An 18,742-nucleotide genomic window follows, 5' to 3' on the forward strand; every position below is an offset into this window, starting at 1 on the left:
TAGACTTCACAGTAGCAATTACAGATTTATATGTTTCTTCATGTGTGTATGGGTGTATATGAATCCATGTGTGAGAGTATCCGCACACAAATGCCACAGGATATGTGTGGAGGTCGAAGGACAACTTCTTCCAATGCAGTCCTTGCCTTCTACCCAGAGACAGTCTTTTTGTTGTTCGAAGCTGGATAAGTCACACTGAACTGTGAACTTCTGGAGAATCAACTTTGGGGGAGTGATTATTTAGGCACTTAAGCCAAGCTTTATATGAATTCTAAGAATTCAAAAATTCAGAATTTCATGCTCGCATAGCAAATGCTTTACCCACTACAGCCAGCCACTTCTCCAGTCCCATATGTATAGTCTTGAGAGGTTGAATTTTGCCCATCTACTCCTGTAGGTTCCAATGTCAACAATGACAGTCTTTTTATTGCTACCTCACCAAGGATTCACTAGTACTTAGTATGGTGCTTGGCACATGGTAGGCATTTAATGAACTTCTCAGTTGGATGCAAGCCTTCTGGATTAAGGGAGCATGGGTCAGGCTGGATAGGAGCCCAGTAGAGAGGCCAAGGGGGAGGAGGTGTGAAAGGCTAGACTTGGTTCTGCTGTGGAAGGCACAGGAAAAGAGCTGCATGGAGTGGACACAATGATGTGCATAGACAGGTTCCATGACTGCTTTCCTGATGCCCTCTCTCTGGTATAGGGTGCACATAGAAGAGGCAAAAGCCAACTGTAAGGAAATTAACAACTGTTTAACACATTCATTGTCTCTCCCTCTTTCAGTGAGCTCTCTTTATTACGAAATCCAAGTAAAAGTATGAAAGGAAAGTGTGCGGGACAGCATTGTCTGAGAAAGGGCTAACATTTCCTGAAGGTCTGGCACACTCCATTGGCCCTTAAAAAGTACTCAAAAGTTCCCACAATGCTTCCCCAAATCGCTAGGTAGTATAGCGATTTATTTTGCACTCTGGCCATAAAAGTCCCAGAAGTCAGGGTCAGTGTAGTTATAACTGTTCCTACATCAAAGTGTTCTCCAATCGAAGTTATCACTTTAACTTCCCCTCCCGCCGCGACTTCCAGTTCAATCAGGTCCCACGCCAGCGCAGTGAAAAATGTACCCAAAGCCCCTCCACTTCTGGTTGGGCCCCATTTTCAAAAACTGGAGGCCTTTTCCCACGTCCTCGCTTCCTCCTGTACAAAAAAGGCCTCTAGTCCCCACGGCTGGCCATAGGCAGCACGACCTGTTACTACCCTTTGCGCTTTCCCGCCGTTCACCCAGCGCGCGCGCCAAAGTATCTGCCCAGTTACCCCAAGGCAGGTACCCACGACGGCGCATGCGCGTGCTCAGCTGCCCAAGAGAGAGGGCGGAGCGAAGGGGGCGGAGCCCATGGGGGAGGGGCCGCCAGGGTCACGTGGTGTCGTTTGACTGTTTACAGGAGGCGCGGCAGAGCCCTCGGCCTCAGTCAGTCTTGCGCTGGGGAGCGTTTCGGTTTCACTTCCGGTGAGGGGCCGCGCCTGAGAGGGCGGGCAGTGAAGCCAACGGACGGCGAGCGCGGGCGGTGTCAGTGACGGCGGCGCCGCTGCCGGGGGGCGTGCGGTAACGCGGCGGCGGCGGCGACGGCTGGGCCTCGAGCGCCTGCAGCCCACCTCTCGGAGGCGGGCTCCCGGCGCGAGGAAGGACGAGAAGATGGAGGAGCTGGTGGTGGAAGTGCGGGGCTCCAATGGCGCTTTCTACAAGGTAACGGGCTACCGGACAGGCCGGGTCCTCGGCCTCCCTCCCTCCCTTGTGTCCCGGGCGGCGGGCGGGCCCCTCGGGCGCGGCGGGAGCGGCGGGCGGTAGGTCGTGAGGGAGCGGCGGACTCAGGGCCTAGAGCCCGCCTCAGCGCTCTGACTCCCGCCTGAGGCCCCGGCGCCCGGCGGAACGCGAAAGGAGCGCGGGAGCTGAGGGTGGTTGAGCGGCCGAGTTCAGTCAGGGAAGCGGGAATGCGAGGACAGTAGATCTGGCCATAGGGCCGGTGCCGCGTGAAGTGGCGGCAGCGGCTTAGTCCTGCTTTCCCAAATAATCCTCTCCTAGTGGGTTCGGGGCCTGACACGCGGGGAGCCGTGAGGGAACCGGGGGCGCCTCAGCCCCGCCGCCTCCTGCCCTGCCGGACGGCGGTTCGGAGTCTTGGGCTCCGGGTTGTCGGCCCACAGTCCAGACTTTGGAGAGCTCCCCTGTTCTGGGCGAGCGGAGTGGAGCGAGTTCTAAGAAGCCCTTGGCAGTCCGGAATCACAATGGCAACTGCTCTTTAGTGGCCTCTTTGTGAATTTCGAAGGAGGGTTTTAGACCTAAAAGTTTCTGAAAGACCATGACATCTGAGAGAGCCATTTAAAACGCTAGCCAAAGCTGATATCCATGGCCTCCTACCCTCTGTAACTGGGGGAAATTCAGGGATAAACATGTCGCGACTTCTAAAAATATTACCAAGTCTGCTTATTTTAAATTTTCCTTTGTGTTTAAGTTCTCAAGGACCCGAATTTGTGCCACAGAACTTCAGGAAATTAACGGGGACTGTCTGATTGCTACTGAATTTTTACCAGGACGGTTTGGAATGTTTGTTTTGTGCTCTGAAGTGCATAAACTTGAGTATATTCGCTTTGACTTTTGCGGTGTTGCAGTGGGCTATGTTCTTGAGGTTTTAAATAAGCATTCATGGAACTACTGAGGGGTTTTTTTTATACCATTGAATATCAGATAACGTATATTTTTTTAAAGGAACCTTAAAATACATGTAATGTGGTATGATTCCTGATACTGCATAGATGTAGATCTAGCAATATTATAAAGTCTCTTTTTTTAATGTTTACAAGCTCTGTAAGGCCCCACCTCAGTAGAATATTTTAGTAACAGAAGCTGCACGTGGAAGGAAGCATGGAAAATAGCTTTTGCCATTGTCCAACCGTTTTAAGTTTATTGTAGAAGAACTTGAGCATTTCAAATGGGACGTACTAGGCTAAGCTCAGGAAAGTGACTTTTGTAAATTATGCTTTTATCAAGTCTATGGAGACATTTAGTAGAAGATAAATTATGCTTTTATCAAGTCTATGGAGACATTTAGTGGAAGATAAATTTCATGAATGAGGGAAATTTGTAAAATACTAATTTATACTAAAAATACCCTTTTGTTGTAGCATGGGAGACAGAAAGAATGCAGCATTTTTGTTGCTAATTCTATCAGTGCAGTTTTTTCAATTTGCTGTAATAAAAAAATGTTCCAGTTAGTTTTGGTTATTTTGCATTAGAAGGTTTCTAGTTTTGGTTATTTTGCATTAGAAGGTTTCTAGTTTCTAGAATGACAGTTTTAATTGCTAGAGTTGGGGCACTGAGACACAGATGAGCAAGGGATAATAGTTAAGTAGTATTTTTGTTCATCTCTAATACCAGCTTAGATTTGAGTCCACTGTTAGTTGCTTTTAATGAAGTTGGCTTGCCATTGAGGGCAAGTAGTGCATCCTACTCTTGAAGGATTTATTGGCCCCAGTAATTTTGCTTGCAAACTGACTGGAATATTTTTTAAAAAGTGCACTGTTTCCACTATTAATCCCCTTGCTTTTTTCTTGGCTTTGTTTTTCAACAACTTCTTAATTTGAAGATGAACGAAAATGAATAGACTTTGAATTATCCTTTGATTCCCTGAGGGGACATGTAGTACTCTTTTAAAGTGTGTGTTGAAGAATTGCTATTGTGTTTAAGTTTATTTTTGTTTTTTGGTTTTTTTTTAAGTTTCAACTGGTCTATATTAAAGGAAGGGTACTGGCTATACTGAAAGAAGTTTAAATTTTACATCACTTAGAATATTGACTGTGAACAGGAGAAAATAAAGTGGAAGCATGCTGAGTCCTTTTCTGGTGAGATTGATGACAAAGATGAGAAGTAAAGACCATTATGGAAACACTGGGAACCCTGTTCATTAAATTGGTAGAAGTAAAAATTTAAAGCGAAGTAAGTCAAATTCAGTATAATTGAATTCAGCTTTTGATTTGCTTACTAGAACTACTGTATTGTAAAGGGTAGTTGTACATTCCCTGAGCACATTAAGTTTGCAGAATAACTATATAGAACACATATTAGGAATGATTTGATTCTTTCTCTAAAACATCAATAAATTGAAGATTTCAGATTCACAAATCATGCTTCTGGCATGGTAAGAGCCAACCAGTTCTGATTTGGATTTTTTCTTTTATTGTTTAATTTTTAAAACTATTAGATTTGTGACTACTTTTTTTAATTTTTAAAAATTTTTATTCTTTAATTCTTTTTGGACAGTTAGACTTTATTGACCTCCCTGTCTTCTCCACCCCCAAAGCCCCACACTGTTCCCCATCCCATACCTCCTTTCCATCAACCCCCTTGTGACTACTTTTAGTTTTTTTTTTTTCTTTAACCTGGAAAAAGTTGGTAACACGTACTAACTAGTTTTTGAGCCCTTCAGACAAGTTATGTTTAAAATCTGAAGAAACTTTGATTTGTATCTCACATGATCTTTAAAAAGCACTGCTTAAACCAGTAATGTTGCAAAACACTGCTATACATCTTTATTCAAGGTGCATCTGCTCCATGTAGTTTTTCTTTGTGTATTGCAATTTGGGTATGTTGAGAATGATAATGCATTAAGGTCATTTTTATGTAGAATGTGTGCCATTCAGATGTGTGGGTACTCCATATGCAAAGATTTCTAGGTATTCTAGAATCAAAAATAGTAAACCATGTTAGAGACATACATAAAACTTTTAAATTTCAAACTATAATGGCTAATATCTAAGTGTGTATAATTATGCAAATTCACAAATATATTGTCATCTTAGTTTTAAACTCGGCATCTGAGAATAGACTCCCTTTAGCTGAATATTGTTACCATATATAGTAGTTTATTAATATACAGTCAAGAAGTTTTATAATGCCAGGTTTGGTGGATCACACCTGTGAGGCAGAGGCTGTTGGATCTCTTGAGTTAAATGCAGGCTACATAGTGAGACCCTATCTTTAAAAGCAGGGGCGTAGGGGGTTAACAAAGTCTTTAGTGCCCGTCATATATATCATTTTAGTTACATTGGCTTATAGAAATAGATGTTTTACCACAAACTTTCACAAGCTTTAGAAATTTTTAAGCCGGATGTTGGGGATTTGGCTCAGTGGTAGAGCGCTTGCCTAGGAAGCGCAAGGTCCTGGGTTCGATCCCCAGCCCCAAAAAAAGAAAAAAAAAAGAAAAAAAAAAGAAATTTTTAAGCCTACATAGAATTTAAATAAACTCATATTCATGGTTTTCTCTGAAATCCAGCAATCTTCAAGTATGGGTGTTAACTCACATGTTAAAGAAATGAATGATGTAAATTACCACATTTTATCCTCCCAAATCTACAAACCCTTTGTAAGATTTAGTGTCCTTGTGGATGTAACACCCCACCTTGGAAATGTGCAATTCCAGTTCCATACTTGTATTCTGATAACCCCAAAATTACTAATTTTGTGCAAAATTTTGTCCAGTGTGGTACTTGGGAGTTCAGATTCTGGCCCACTCTGGAAGATGGTTGGGATTATGGTTATGGTAATAATTCCCAGGTGTAGAGTCTTAGACATTACTTTGCCTCTATTAACTTCCTCCTGCCGTTTTAATTTATATAAGGGGTATTGATATATTGGGAGATGCGATAAATAATTACTAATGCTTGTCAGCATGCTGAAAGATTTGGATCTGGGATTGGAAATCAGACTTTTGACAATGAAATGATAAAATTCAGTTTGAAGAAATAAAGTTGATTCTACTTGTTGCCCACTTTTCAATTTCATTATAATCTTTGTTCATATTTGTTACTATGACATTACCTTAGCATCCTATAACTACAATTGTTGTATTATCTTTTTTTTTTTCTTTTCTTTTCTTTTCGGAGCTGGGGACCGAACCCAGGGCCTTGCGCTTGCTAGGCAAGTGCTCTACCACTGAGCTAAATCCCCAACCCCTGTATTATCTTTTTTTAACTGTGGACACAAAGATGTCATTAATCTCCAGTTTATGTATCGGTGTTCTTTTTATTAACCCTCTGGTTTGAAATATTTTCCTATAAATTCTTACTAATGAAAGTAAAGTTACAAATCTTTGACTCTGCTGTGGAGATTGCTTTTGTTAGTTACTGTAGGAACTCTCTAAACCTGAAAAAGTGTAACTTATATGAACAGTATGTAAACATCAGGAAAACAAGTCAGTGGATGCTGTTTTCTTTGTACCTGTTGTCTTTGGTCAGAGTGAATCATATTTTTCTTAGAATTTGTGGATGAACTGTTGCTGTTTTGTTATTCATTCTTTTATATTGCTAGCGCCTACATGTGAAATGAGGAGAATAAAAACATGCTGTATATATGAAACCTTGGGTTTGAATCATACATCTTATATGTTCCTATAATTTATCTCTAGGAGGAAAGTTTTAATTTATTTTACATGTATAAGTGTTCTACCTGCATGTATGTATGTGAACCAAGGAAGTGATAGAAGAGGGTATCAGGTTCCCTGGGTAGAGATGTACAGATTGTTGTGAGCTGGAATGTAGGTGCTAGGTTTCCTCACCCCTAGTTAGATATGTTAAAACTTAAGATATGTGGAGAAGTCGTAATAGGGGAATAAAAGTTTACCCAAACAGGACTGGGCTTTTTGTCCTTTGCACTGATTTAATAAAGCAGTGTTTGCATTAGATAGTTCTGGTTATTATATATCCTCAAGACTATGACTTGGCCTAATTGTCTTTAAAAGGGGGATGCTATGATGACTTAAAATTTCTGTTTTTCCCCAAAACAACCTTAGTGTGTTTGGTCACTGCTTTATTTTTTTATCACTTTTTTCAAACCCTAAAGCCTTTTTTTTCTTCCCAGAGTAAAAATAACCTTTATTATTTAGTAATTTTGTAGGACTATCCCTATTTTGTTCTATCTTACTTTTTAAGCTTTTATTTGACCATTAAGACTTTTCATTTAGTTTTCTAGATAACAGTCTTTGGATCTGTCATGATTGTGAGTGGATAAGTCTCATCTCTCCTTAGGAAAACATTAGCACTTTGGAGTGACTGACATCCTGTGGAGAACTGGAATTTTCAGTTGTGCCCTTAAGAGCTTCTACTTTGATAGCCCCATTAAAGCCCTTTTTAAAATAGAGAGGGAGAATCTAACATTTTGAAATACAAAGGCATTTATTGTTTTGAATCTTTTATGAAAATTATATATGTATATAGTTAAATTACAACCTTAAAAGGCTAGTCTAAGTCCTCACTTAAAAATGAGGAATCTGAGGTTCCCAAATCCTGCAGCTATTATATTATAGAGCCAAGATTTCTGAGCCTATATTTAATTCATAACAAAATTCAACTTCTAAGTTCTCTGATCCCATTAACAACCCTACCTGTCAGGTGCAGTGACGCTCTTTGGGCATTCATCTAATCTGCCTTTGAATATGTCACAGAAATCATCTCAGTCTCTTGTTTTTACATCAACTTAGCAGGATAGGAACGAATCATAGCAAAATGAAGTATTTCAAGTTGGTAGATGAGGTGATAGCTCTCTGGAGGAACCTAGTGCATGAGTTAAGAGAGAGTCAGAGATTTTTAAAAAGCATCATTGGAAGAAGTATGATGAGAACACATGGAAAGATGAATCCTGTGGAGAAGTTTTGCTAAAAGGTTTTAGAGCTGACAGGATGTATTGTCCTTATTGTGTGTGCAGGGCAGAGTCCACAGATTAGATTCTTTTATTTACTTAGTAAAGCAGTAACCAGAAGGTATTAAATGCTTTCTATATCAGTTAGTGTATAAATAGTTACTAAAATGACTGATTTTGAAACAATCATGCAAATATCTATACATAGATAAGCCTCATTAACTGAGAGGCAGTGGCCCTGTTGGGATGTGATGATTACTCAAACTATTTTTGACAGTTTTCATCCCGAATTACATTCTAGGACTGTGAAAACATTTCTTTTTGCCTCTTTTATTTTTTGGCTTTTTTGCTGTCTTCTCTTTTTTAGTTATACCATTTACAGCTCTCCTTTGAAAGAACACTTCATTTTTAGGAAATAGGCAAATGCACTGAATGCATATGATTAAACTAGATAATAATTTAGGCAAGTAGGGAGAAATAAGAATATAGCCATATAGTCAGAAGACTAAGGCTGACTTCTAGAGTGTTTTCTTATGGTTAGTTTGAGAACTCTTAATGTTTCTAAATGTTTTAAATCAATAGTACCCTACAATAGCCATTGATCCATCCATAGCTCTTGAACACTCAAAATGTGGCAGGTGAATTTAATTGTAATTAATTTTAATGTAAATAGCCATAGGTCACTTCTGGTTACCACAGACAATACAAACAGCAAAGACCAGCTTTTGAAAGACTTTGCTTTACAAAGGACAATTTTCCACCCAGCTGTACCAAAGTTCAGTTTGCTGACTAAAGAGTTTAGCTTTTTCAATATTTTATGTACTGTAAAGAGCTAGTGCTGTTATGTACACTCTTGTGCTGTTGCCAAGGAATGCAAACAGCATACAACTTTCATGAGGATGAGGAGAGTAGTTACCTTTTCCTTTTCTTAGTAAATGAAGGATAATGGAAGTCTTGATTTTGGTTGGCAATCTAATAATCTCCCCCAGAAATACATTATTAACTTGGTATTAGCTACTCTGTGAGGACAAAGGACATCTTCCCCTATTCCTCAATTTTATTCCATAGTATATAAAACCAAGATCCAGTTCCCACAACTTTTCATTCAAAATCAGGTACATTTGTTGTTGAATAGAACAAATAATACCTGAGCACACTGGACACATGCTTCCTTATGAAATAGGCTCCCTGATGCTGCTGTCTTCTCAAAGGAATATTTATTGCTTGAGTTGTAGAGATATCCATCCAACCCCCATATGGGGACACACACACACACACACACACACACACACACACACACACATCATGGGGTTAAAATTATATTCTTCATTCATTGTCTCAGCTTTCTTATTGATTTTTTTGTTTTGCAATCTCAAGTTGCTTTTTGTTGTCTATGTTTTTATTCTTGCTTCTCCATCCTCTACTGTCTTTGGCTAATTCATCCTTTTCTTTAAAGGTCAATAGAAACTTCACCTTTCCAGTATATCTTCCCTTTTGAAAGCAACAACACTACCAAAAACCAGACCTTAACCAGAGCTAGGAGAGGAACATCTTAGGCAACAGTCCACTTAGATGTTCATTGAATTTATTCTAAGTATTCCAAGATAATAGTACATTAACTAAATTTAACTTAGTTGTAGTTTCTACCTGAATTGAAGCCTAAAAAGCAAGTAGAAGATAGGTAAATGAAAAGAGGGAAAGGACAATAGATCATTTATGAATAAGTTACAGGCTTATCTTTACTGCTAGGCATCTGGTTCTAGAATAAGTTTCTTAATTTTTAATAATGTAGCCTAAAGTGTACCTTTAACTTCATTCTCAACACTGAATTATGAGATGCTAAACTCTGAGTCAGTTTTTCTTATTTAGTGTTGTAATTATTTGTATTCCTAAAGCCTAATCTATAGTACCTGGCAAAATAGATTTAGTGAAGATGGGAACATCAGAAACTGATTTTCAAAAAAAAAAAAAAAAAAGAAACTGATTTTCATTCAAAATTCCGTTTTATCCTTAAATATTTTTAAAGTTTAATTTAAATGATCTTGAAGCTTAAAAGTTAATTTGTTGTGGTTTTTCTTGCAGGCATTTGTAAAAGATGTCCATGAAGATTCTATAACAGTTGCTTTTGAAAACAAGTAAGTTTTTCACTATATAATCTTAATGTTGAAGGCCTTTAATATTTTATACCCATTCCCTTTTTCCTCATTTTTTTAAATTGAAGTCTGTTTTGAGTGTTTTTTCCTATTACAAAACAAAGTTCCCAGAGATCTCAGTATTAAATCATTGGAAGGCTCTCTTTTGCTACTTCAGAGGTCCTTACTATATAATCTTGATCTTTAAGTCCATTTGATTATAAAAACAAAAGACACATTTTTCTCAATGAGTTGAAAGTTTAGTTTGTAATTTTATTAAAAGTTGAAAATGTGGAAATTTATGGGTGTTTACAATAAAAATGGTTGTAGTGATTTTAATTATATGGTTTATTTTACCAGAAGAAATTATGTTTCCTCATTAGGTTATTTTTATTTTTCATATATTTTTAATAATAATGACAGGTAATCTTTACTGCTTTTTGTTTCTAGATCATAAAACAGTACTTAAAAATCTAGTAATATGGCTGTCTGAAAAAGTCAATAGTCTAAATATTATCATTTCTTTGGGGGAAGAAAAGTCTAGTCACTAAATTCATTGAGTATTAATAAAGGCCATTCTTTTAGGTAGCCATTTGATACTCTGAAGTACACATAAGTTTAGTATCAGTATTAAGATTTTTACTAGGGGTTGGGGATTTAGCTCAGTGGTAGAGCGCTTGCCTAGGAAGCGCAAGGCCCTGGGTTCAGTCCCCAGCTCTGAAAAAAAGAACCAAAAAAAAAAAAAGATTTTTACTAAACTGTGGTACATGACAGTTATAACATTTAGCTTTTCTCTACCATAATAATAGTACGTCCAAGGCAAACTGAAAATCTGTAGATTAAAAATGGAATAAAAAGGAACAGTTGGAGGGTGGACCAGGAAGGGAATAAAATCTGGAGTGTAAAAATAAAAAAGAAAGTAGTATAGTGATTGCTTAGACTTGTTAGGGGTATGAGAGAAAGGCCATATCTAAAGTGTAAAATACTTCCTGTTGTGGAGATAAAAATATACTACAGTTCACTAACAATAATTATATATTATCTGAGAACATACTACACACTATTGAATTGTGAATATCTCAGTAAATCTTTCAAACTGCAGTCTGCGACACAGAGATACTAAACACTAAAAACAAATACATTGCTTCTAAAATATTAAGTGTAGACCTGCAATTCACTACAATTCAGAAAAATCTGAAGTTAGACTGTAAACTTAGATTCTTTAAGCTACTGACAGGACAAAGTAGTAACTTTTGATGCCTATTACACACTTAGAAGGATATAGATGAAAGGACTAACAGAATATTGAACCCTGTTCCATGCTCTAGACTAATAATGTTAGTTTACAAGTTTAAATACTAGAATATCTTTGCCTGAATGTGTAAAGACAAAAGTTCCATAATTGCCTTTTTACTTTAAGTTTTCATCATTAAACAATAGACAACTATAATATCACATCTCTAATGAAGGTATCATGGATAATTTGGTGGTTCATCTTTTTTGTATTTAAACTCTATTTTTTTTACTTTTAATTATGTACATGAATGTATGTGAGTATGTGCAACAAGAGTGAAAATGTTGATGGATGTTAGAGGTATCAAATCTCTGGAGCTCAAATTAGAAGCAGTTGTAAATTGCCCAACAAGGGTGCTGAGAACCAACTCAGGTCCATTGTAAGCATTATTTAATGGCTAGCCATGCTTCTACCTTTGTTGCAATTATAATTTTATCTGCTTATTTCCTTCACTAGTAAAACACTGTTTTCAAAAATGGGCGTTTTGATTCACTATCTTAGCTTCTCCTGTAAACTGTTAAACAGAATCTTTGTATTTTCTGTGCTTACCTTTTGGCTTTCCATCTAAAAGACGGGTAGATTGATCAGTAATGTGTGAAAGAAAACACAGTATTTTATAGGATAGGATTCTTTCATTTAGAAAGAATAGCTCAGTTAGGGTGATTTAGTTTTTTTTTTCCCCCCTCCGGAGCTGGGGATCGAACCCAGGGCCTTGTGCCTGCTAGGCAAGCGCTCTACCGCTGAGCTAAATCCCCAACCCGTGATTTAGTTTTTAACCTATGTTTAACATCTTTGAATTGGTACTTAGAGTTAAAGTCATTGTCATTTCTTTGGAACCAAGAAATTTATATTTTTCATTGTATGCCTTACAAGTGAAATGTACCAGTCAGTTTGTATGTAACATGTTAAAAATCACTAGTAATCAATGAGTATAGAAAAGCCATTCTGCTTTATTCTAGTTATACTCTTTTCAAATGCATTCATACGTCATAGTGGGGGAGTCAGTCTAATTTCATCATTCAACAGATTTCCACAAATTCTGACTTATTTGTCCTCATGTACAATAGAACAGAAAAAAAGACAAATAAGTATTCCTCAATAGTGTTTTATTAGAATTTCCTATATCAAAATAGAGACATTTTATGAGGCTAGAAAGATTATTCAGCAGTTAAGGATACTTACTGTTCTTACAGATGACTGGAATTCAGTTCTTAGCACCTGAAACTAGTTCCAGGCTATCTGAATCTCTTCTGGCCTCTGTCCATGCACATTAACAGACACACAGGCACAGAAGTTTTTACACAAAACAGATCTGTTTTCTTAATGGAAAAAATGACTGTTCTAAGTGATTAAATCATCTAGTGTCTTTATAAAATTTGTTACTTAGTATTTTATGTCTTTGTAAGTAAAAAAAAATATGGTGTTTTAAAGCTATTCAATATTTTAAATTAAGAAAATTAGATAACTTAATTGAACTCCTGTAGGCTGTCTCTATTGGGTTTCTATGGTTTAGGAGACCCCCCACCAACCCTGTCCATGCTGATACATCATACCAGTAGATCAGCATCCAGCTACCTATGGCAAGAATTGACTACCTCGTGGGATCTAAAATTTAAAGGGGGAAAAGTGAGTCGAGAATTGCTAATGTGCTGACTGCCATTTTGCTTTGGGAAGTAGAGGATAGTTACTGTGGTTGATGGAATGTAATCAGAACTATTTTGCAAGTAGAAATATGTTGATGATATTACTAACAATTGTCAATACTAATTTAAGCATCAAAGGAATTTCCATTGTAAACTTGAGTTTTTAAAGTCTCAGAGTTAATATTATTAGAAGAAAAACCTTTTGAGTAATAGTTTTGATCTGTTGTCTTTAGAAAAACTATGCGGAAGCCTAGGTTGCTATGCTGCATGTAGACTTCCTTTAAATGTCTCTACATTGCCATTATGCACAAAAAAAAATGGCCATTTGAAGGCATTTGCTTCTTTAAACCAAGAGTCACACTTAACCAAAGTTGATTGCAGCATGTTCACTATTTGCATTAAACACCAGAAGCATGTCAAATAATATTTTGTTTATTTGCAGCTGGCAGCCAGAGAGACAGATTCCTTTCCATGATGTGAGATTCCCACCACCTGTAGGTTATAATAAAGATATAAACGAAAGTGATGAAGTTGAGGTGAGTTCCCAAGCCATGAAATAACCAAGGACTGAGGGCATCTTTTGTTTGACTTTTAAAATATACCTTGCTTTTTAACAGTATGTAAACTGCCTTGAGTGTTAAAGTTGAAATGGACATATTGTTTTGAGTATTCCTTTGAGTTAATGATTTGAAATGTTATGTAGTACTTATACTGGCTATTCAACCACACTCAGGGAATATCTTGTTATTATCCCAAGTTCCTTTACCTCATTAGTAGACCCTTGCCCCATCTCTAAATCTTTGTGTAGGTAATACTTTTTTATGTGTTACTATTATAGTCACTTTTTATGCAAAATGAATTTGGAAAAAATAGTTTTACAAAGGAAAGTAATAATTCTAACAAAACATGAATATGATATATGCCTATGATCTCAGCTGTTATGAGGTGGAAGGTGGAGGCTACATAGCAAGTTAGAGGCCAGTTCTTCATAAATGAGAGCCTTACCAATAAAAGAAATTATTTTAAGAATTCTAGAGCCAGGTATGGAGGCACATGGCTTTTATATCCAGTACTCAGGAAACAGGCATGTGAACCTCTAAGAGTTTGAGGCCCACCAGGTCTACAGAACTGAGTTCTTAGACAACCAAGTCTACATAGAGAGACCATGTTTCAAAAAGCAAAAAGAAATAATTTTATTTAATTGAGTATTAATCTAAAATTTATTTTAGTAGCAGTATCTCATATATATATATATATATATATATATATTATATATATCTTTTATATCACATATATAATCCAAATGTCCTTTTACAGGGCATAACTGTAAACTACCTGCTCATCTACCAATGAGCTCTTGGAATAAAAGGTGCTATTGAAACTTGATCAAAATCATTGTATTTGTGATTCTCTACTCATTGAAAATTGGTTTTGTGATATACTTTTGCCTTATAGTCTTACTTATCTTACAATTTATCTTACAATTTTGTAGTCTCTTTTTACCTCCTACTTCCCAAGCCTCATTTTTAGCTCTTTTTAAAAATTCTGCAGGGCTTAGTATAATGCATTACTTTTTATGGTTTCATGCATACTTGTTGTATGAACAAAGCAAATAAATAGGTACTTGTTAGAGGTAAGCAATGTGAAATTAGGTCTTTAAATGCTAATTTTCTGCTCTGGATACCAAGTACATAAAAATAGGACAGTCTTTTCCCTTTGATAAGGTTACATTCTAGCTGGGATAGCTAATGTCATGACAGGTGAAAGTCATATGAAGGAAGAGAAAGCTAAGTGGAAGATAATACAGGGGCAGCAATGACATGTCAGAGTTTAGTTGGAGGTCTCTGAATGTTCAAACCTTTGTTCTTTTCGCTGCAATTTAAATGAGGAATAACATATTACTTGTTAGCCTAAAACTGTATTTACTGTATTCTGGGTTTGGTCTTGCAAGAGATCTTAATTGTAAATACAGTTGTTATCTAAATCTCTACAGGCCTTTAAGCTGCTGATATGGCTCAGTAGATACGGGTACTTGTTCCCAGGGCAGATGAGCTGAGTTAGATCCCCAGAGCTGATATGATAGAAGGAGAAAGCAGATACCTGGGGATTGCCCCCTGACCACCGCATGTGCACCCATAACATCACCAAGTAAATACATGTATTTGTTCGTTTTTAAAACCCTCTGGTATCTCCTTTCCTGTGGGCTTCTTGCTGTGTAAAGGCCAGCTTATAAGTTTGTTTGTTATTAAGTTGCACAGCAGTTGAAGCCCAATAAGATGCATCAGAAAACTTACCTCAGAAGCTTAGTGAGATGGCATAGCAGATCATGGCGCTTGTGTTCTATTAATACTTATTTGTTATGTCTTCACAAAAGATTGCATGTTACACATTGCAAATGAACTTGGAGTGGTTTTCTAAGAGATAGTTATTAGAGCAGTGTCTGAAAGTCAGAAAAGTGGTATACAGAAGATTGCCAGAATAGATTTGTTCTTTTTCAAAGGAGGCGCCAGAAAAGCAGAGTAGCCATCAGAAGAGATGAGGGCCAGGACCCTAGTAAGCTGAGTGGTCAATGAACGTATTTGCTTAGTGAATACATAGTTGTTGCCTTTGTCAGTAACTTTAGGTTGGTTTTCCTTGTTATGATAAAATAAAATGATGCTTACATGATTTCAGATACATTTTTATTGAATACCTACAGAAGAAAATCTAGCCATATTATGGATAACAGCTTTTCTCAAGTGTCCATGTCAAGAGTGCTAAGTATTTCTGACATAGATCAGAGAAGTAAGCAAAGTGCTTTTAACCGTGAGTTCTCAAGTTGTTTCCAATTATGTATCTTTGTCTAAGTCAGCATATATGTACAGTTTGATTAAAGTCATATGACATACAATTTTAAAGATACATATGGACTTTTTAAGATTTCCTCAGTGTCTAATGTCTGTTGCTTCTAAATTATGTTAACCATAAATATTCTGTTTTATAATTTTTGTGTAGGTTTATTCCAGAGCAAATGAAAAAGAGCCTTGCTGTTGGTGGTTAGCTAAAGTGAGGATGATAAAGGGTGAGGTAGGAAAATGCATATTTGTTCATACTATTTACAGTTTCTAAACTCACATTTTAATTTTGACATCTATTTTTAATTACTGCCTAATTTTAAGTCATTTTATAAAAATGTTTTCATTATAGGTTTACTATATGCTATGTGTTTCTGTTGATTAAAGCCCCCCCCCCAAGAGTTTATATTTTAAATGATAGGAGCTGGGCATGGTGATGCATGCTCTTAATCCCAGTACTCAGTGGCTGAGTCACAAAGATCGGGGTTCAAGGTCATCCATGGCTATATAGTAAGTACTAGGCTAGTCTGGCTATTGTGAGATCCTATCCCAAAAAAAAAAAAATAGGAAAAATTATATAGGTTTCCGTTCTTTTAAAAATATTGCTAAGAATGACTTGTTTATTTCTCTCAGTTTTATGTGATAGAATATGCAGCATGTGATGCTACATACAATGAAATTGTCACAATTGAGCGTCTACGATCTGTTAATCCCAACAAACCTGCTACAAAAGATACTTTCCATAAGATCAAGCTGGAAGTGCCAGAAGATTTACGACAAATGTGAGTTGATATACAAATACTGCTATATGAAGAAATTCTGGCAACATGCAAGGGCGTGTGTTCTGACAAATATACAGTTTTATATACACATACCTATGCATATATAAATTAAAATATTATATACTGTTTCCTACATACATATAAATTAGGATATTGATATGGGTTACTAATTCAGAATGTAAATTTTAAAATAGTAATGTTTTGTATCTTAACTTTAGCAGAAGTAGTTTCTTTGCAGTAGTGAAGAAAAAATTATTTTTCCTTGTTATATAATCAAGCAAGTCCTGTATTTGTTTAAACTTACTTGATATATGGCTATAGTGTGTAAACCTACATTGAGTTCTATAAACAGATTTTTTTCATAAGGTTCTAAGATTTTGAAAATGACAAAATGATAATTCTATCAAAAGTCACATTGTAGACTACAAAGTTTTCTCCTGATGTTTTCCCTTTTAGATACAATATTTTCAGAAAAATACATATTAAGTTAGAGCTGAAGAGGCTTGGAAAAGCCCTGTCTGTAATCTTTTATCTGTAATGATGATAAACACTTCAGATAAGAGGTTAATTTTTCAAGGTATAGTAAGTCTGATGTGGACTACCACCCTAGATAAATGTCATATAGTTCAGAATACATAAAAATTCTATTTTTAATTCTAGAGGTGATGTATACAAGTCATCTTTATGTTTTCATCTCTTTCAACAGGCATAGCTGCTCTTTAAAAGAAAAAGGAGAATTCAGATACCTTGTAGCTTATCTCCATAAGTTTTCAGATTGCCCACAAAAATATATTGACATATACATAAACAAAATCAAGAATTATACAGAAAAGAGTGATTCCTATAAATGTAGCTTCTTCAGTAATCTAGCCCTAATAGTGATTCCTTAAGAGCATAACTGTTTAGCCAGATGTGATACATGTCTCTTGTCTCAACACTTGAGAGGCAAAGGCCAGCTTTGGTTGTGTAATTGAGTTTAAGGCTAATCTAGAATAACATCATACATGTGTACACATAGAAACACATGGGTAAATAAATGGTAAAAATAGCTAGAGAGACACAGGAGATGGGAGGGTATATGGAAGGAGTGTTCATGCATAAAATTTTCCAAAAAAATAAAATTGTTTTAATTAGCTGCTTTTTTAACCTTTATTGTATCAAATGTTTGCTTTAACTATTTCAAAGATGTGCAGTAAAAGAACATACCTTGTAAATAGAGCTAGTATTTTACAATAAAAGAAATTTAGTATAAATCCTAGGTTCTTAGTACATAATTTTATCTGCATATATTTGTGCTAGCGATTGGTGATCATTCATGTTAATAATGAATATGTATTATTTCTAGGTGTGCCAAAGAATCGGCACATAAGGATTTTAAAAAGGCAGTTGGTGCCTTCTCTGTAACTTATGATCCAGAAAATTATCAGCTGGTAATTTTGGTGAGTGTTTTTTGTCTAGTTGAGTTTATTTCATTTGGGGCATTTGCTTTGGTAATAATCTTGTTAACTTTAAATCACTCAGTCCATCAATGAAGTCACCTCAAAGCGAGCCCACATGTTAATTGACATGCACTTTCGAAGTCTGCGCACCAAGTTGTCTCTTATACTGAGAAATGAAGAAGCCAGTAAACAACTGGAGGTATGTTCCTTTCCCTAGCACTGCTGGTAAGGCTGTCCAGAAATAACTGTATGGTTCTCAAATTTAAGTATGGACAGCTTGTTTATTTACTATTTCCTATTTTCCTCTAATTTGGAAATTTAAATTGTACAAAATATAAGCATACTAAAATTTTCATGCCTGATGTTTTGAAATTACAGAGCAGTCATATATTTTAAGGAAATTTTGGACATTCATTTTTACTAAAAGTGTGTCAAAGCTGCTATAAAGTGAGACAATGCTTCTATGTAACATGTTATCATTAAAGTACTAGAGAGTATTTAAATATCTAATCTTATTCCTTTCATTATGTATGTTTATCTCTGTTTAAAAGGGTATAGAACTTCTTCATTCTAATTGGTTGTCACTCTTTAAAACTCCTGTCTTCAGATTCCTGCCAGAGGCTATTTCCCTAACTTACTATTTCGTCTCTTAAGGTGCATTTTATCTACTTTTATTAATTCTCCAATAATTGTCATCACCATGCATTTACTTTCATTGATAACTATCTAGTACTTCCATTCATTACCATAGAAACTAAATAGGTTTTGTTTTAATGTACCAACTCAAGTAGGTTACTGTCAATTTGAAGAGTCCCTCATATTTATTCATTAGGGGAAATCATCAGTTGCTATAGCAAAAGAAAGGGGCAGTTTCAGATTTCTATTTAAGAAAAAAGGTAGTCAAGACTGTGAAAATTGCCACTTTTCAACTTGTTGTGTG

The 18,742-nt window shown here is 36.3% G+C and overlaps 1 protein-coding gene across 10 annotated transcripts in view; it reads left to right on the plus strand.

The window, feature by feature from the left end:
- Positions 1-1,433: 1,433 nt before the first annotated feature.
- Fmr1 (fragile X messenger ribonucleoprotein 1) overlaps positions 1,434-18,742 on the plus strand; it is a 37,830-nt gene continuing 20,521 nt past the window's right edge. For 3 of the 10 annotated variants that reach the window (XM_017601917.3, XM_017601918.3, XM_039099491.2), the window contains exons 1-7: positions 1,443-1,738; positions 9,761-9,813; positions 13,190-13,283; positions 15,742-15,813; positions 16,215-16,363; positions 17,709-17,802; positions 17,885-18,001. In XM_017601917.3, the coding sequence (XP_017457406.1) occupies positions 1,688-1,738; positions 9,761-9,813; positions 13,190-13,283; positions 15,742-15,813; positions 16,215-16,363; positions 17,709-17,802; positions 17,885-18,001 (630 nt within the window). In that variant the 5' untranslated portion in view covers positions 1,443-1,687. Of the gene's footprint in view, positions 1,739-2,501; positions 3,983-9,760; positions 9,814-12,609; positions 12,731-13,189; positions 13,284-15,741; positions 15,814-16,214; positions 16,364-17,708; positions 17,803-17,884; positions 18,002-18,742 lie in introns of those variants that run through there. The other 7 variants (XM_006229530.5, XM_006229531.5, XM_063279814.1 and 4 more) reach the window with 6 other exon arrangements.

The sequence above is a fragment of the Rattus norvegicus genome, chromosome X, assembly GCF_036323735.1.
Source record: "Rattus norvegicus strain BN/NHsdMcwi chromosome X, GRCr8, whole genome shotgun sequence".
Classification (NCBI taxonomy): Eukaryota; Metazoa; Chordata; class Mammalia; order Rodentia; family Muridae; genus Rattus; species Rattus norvegicus.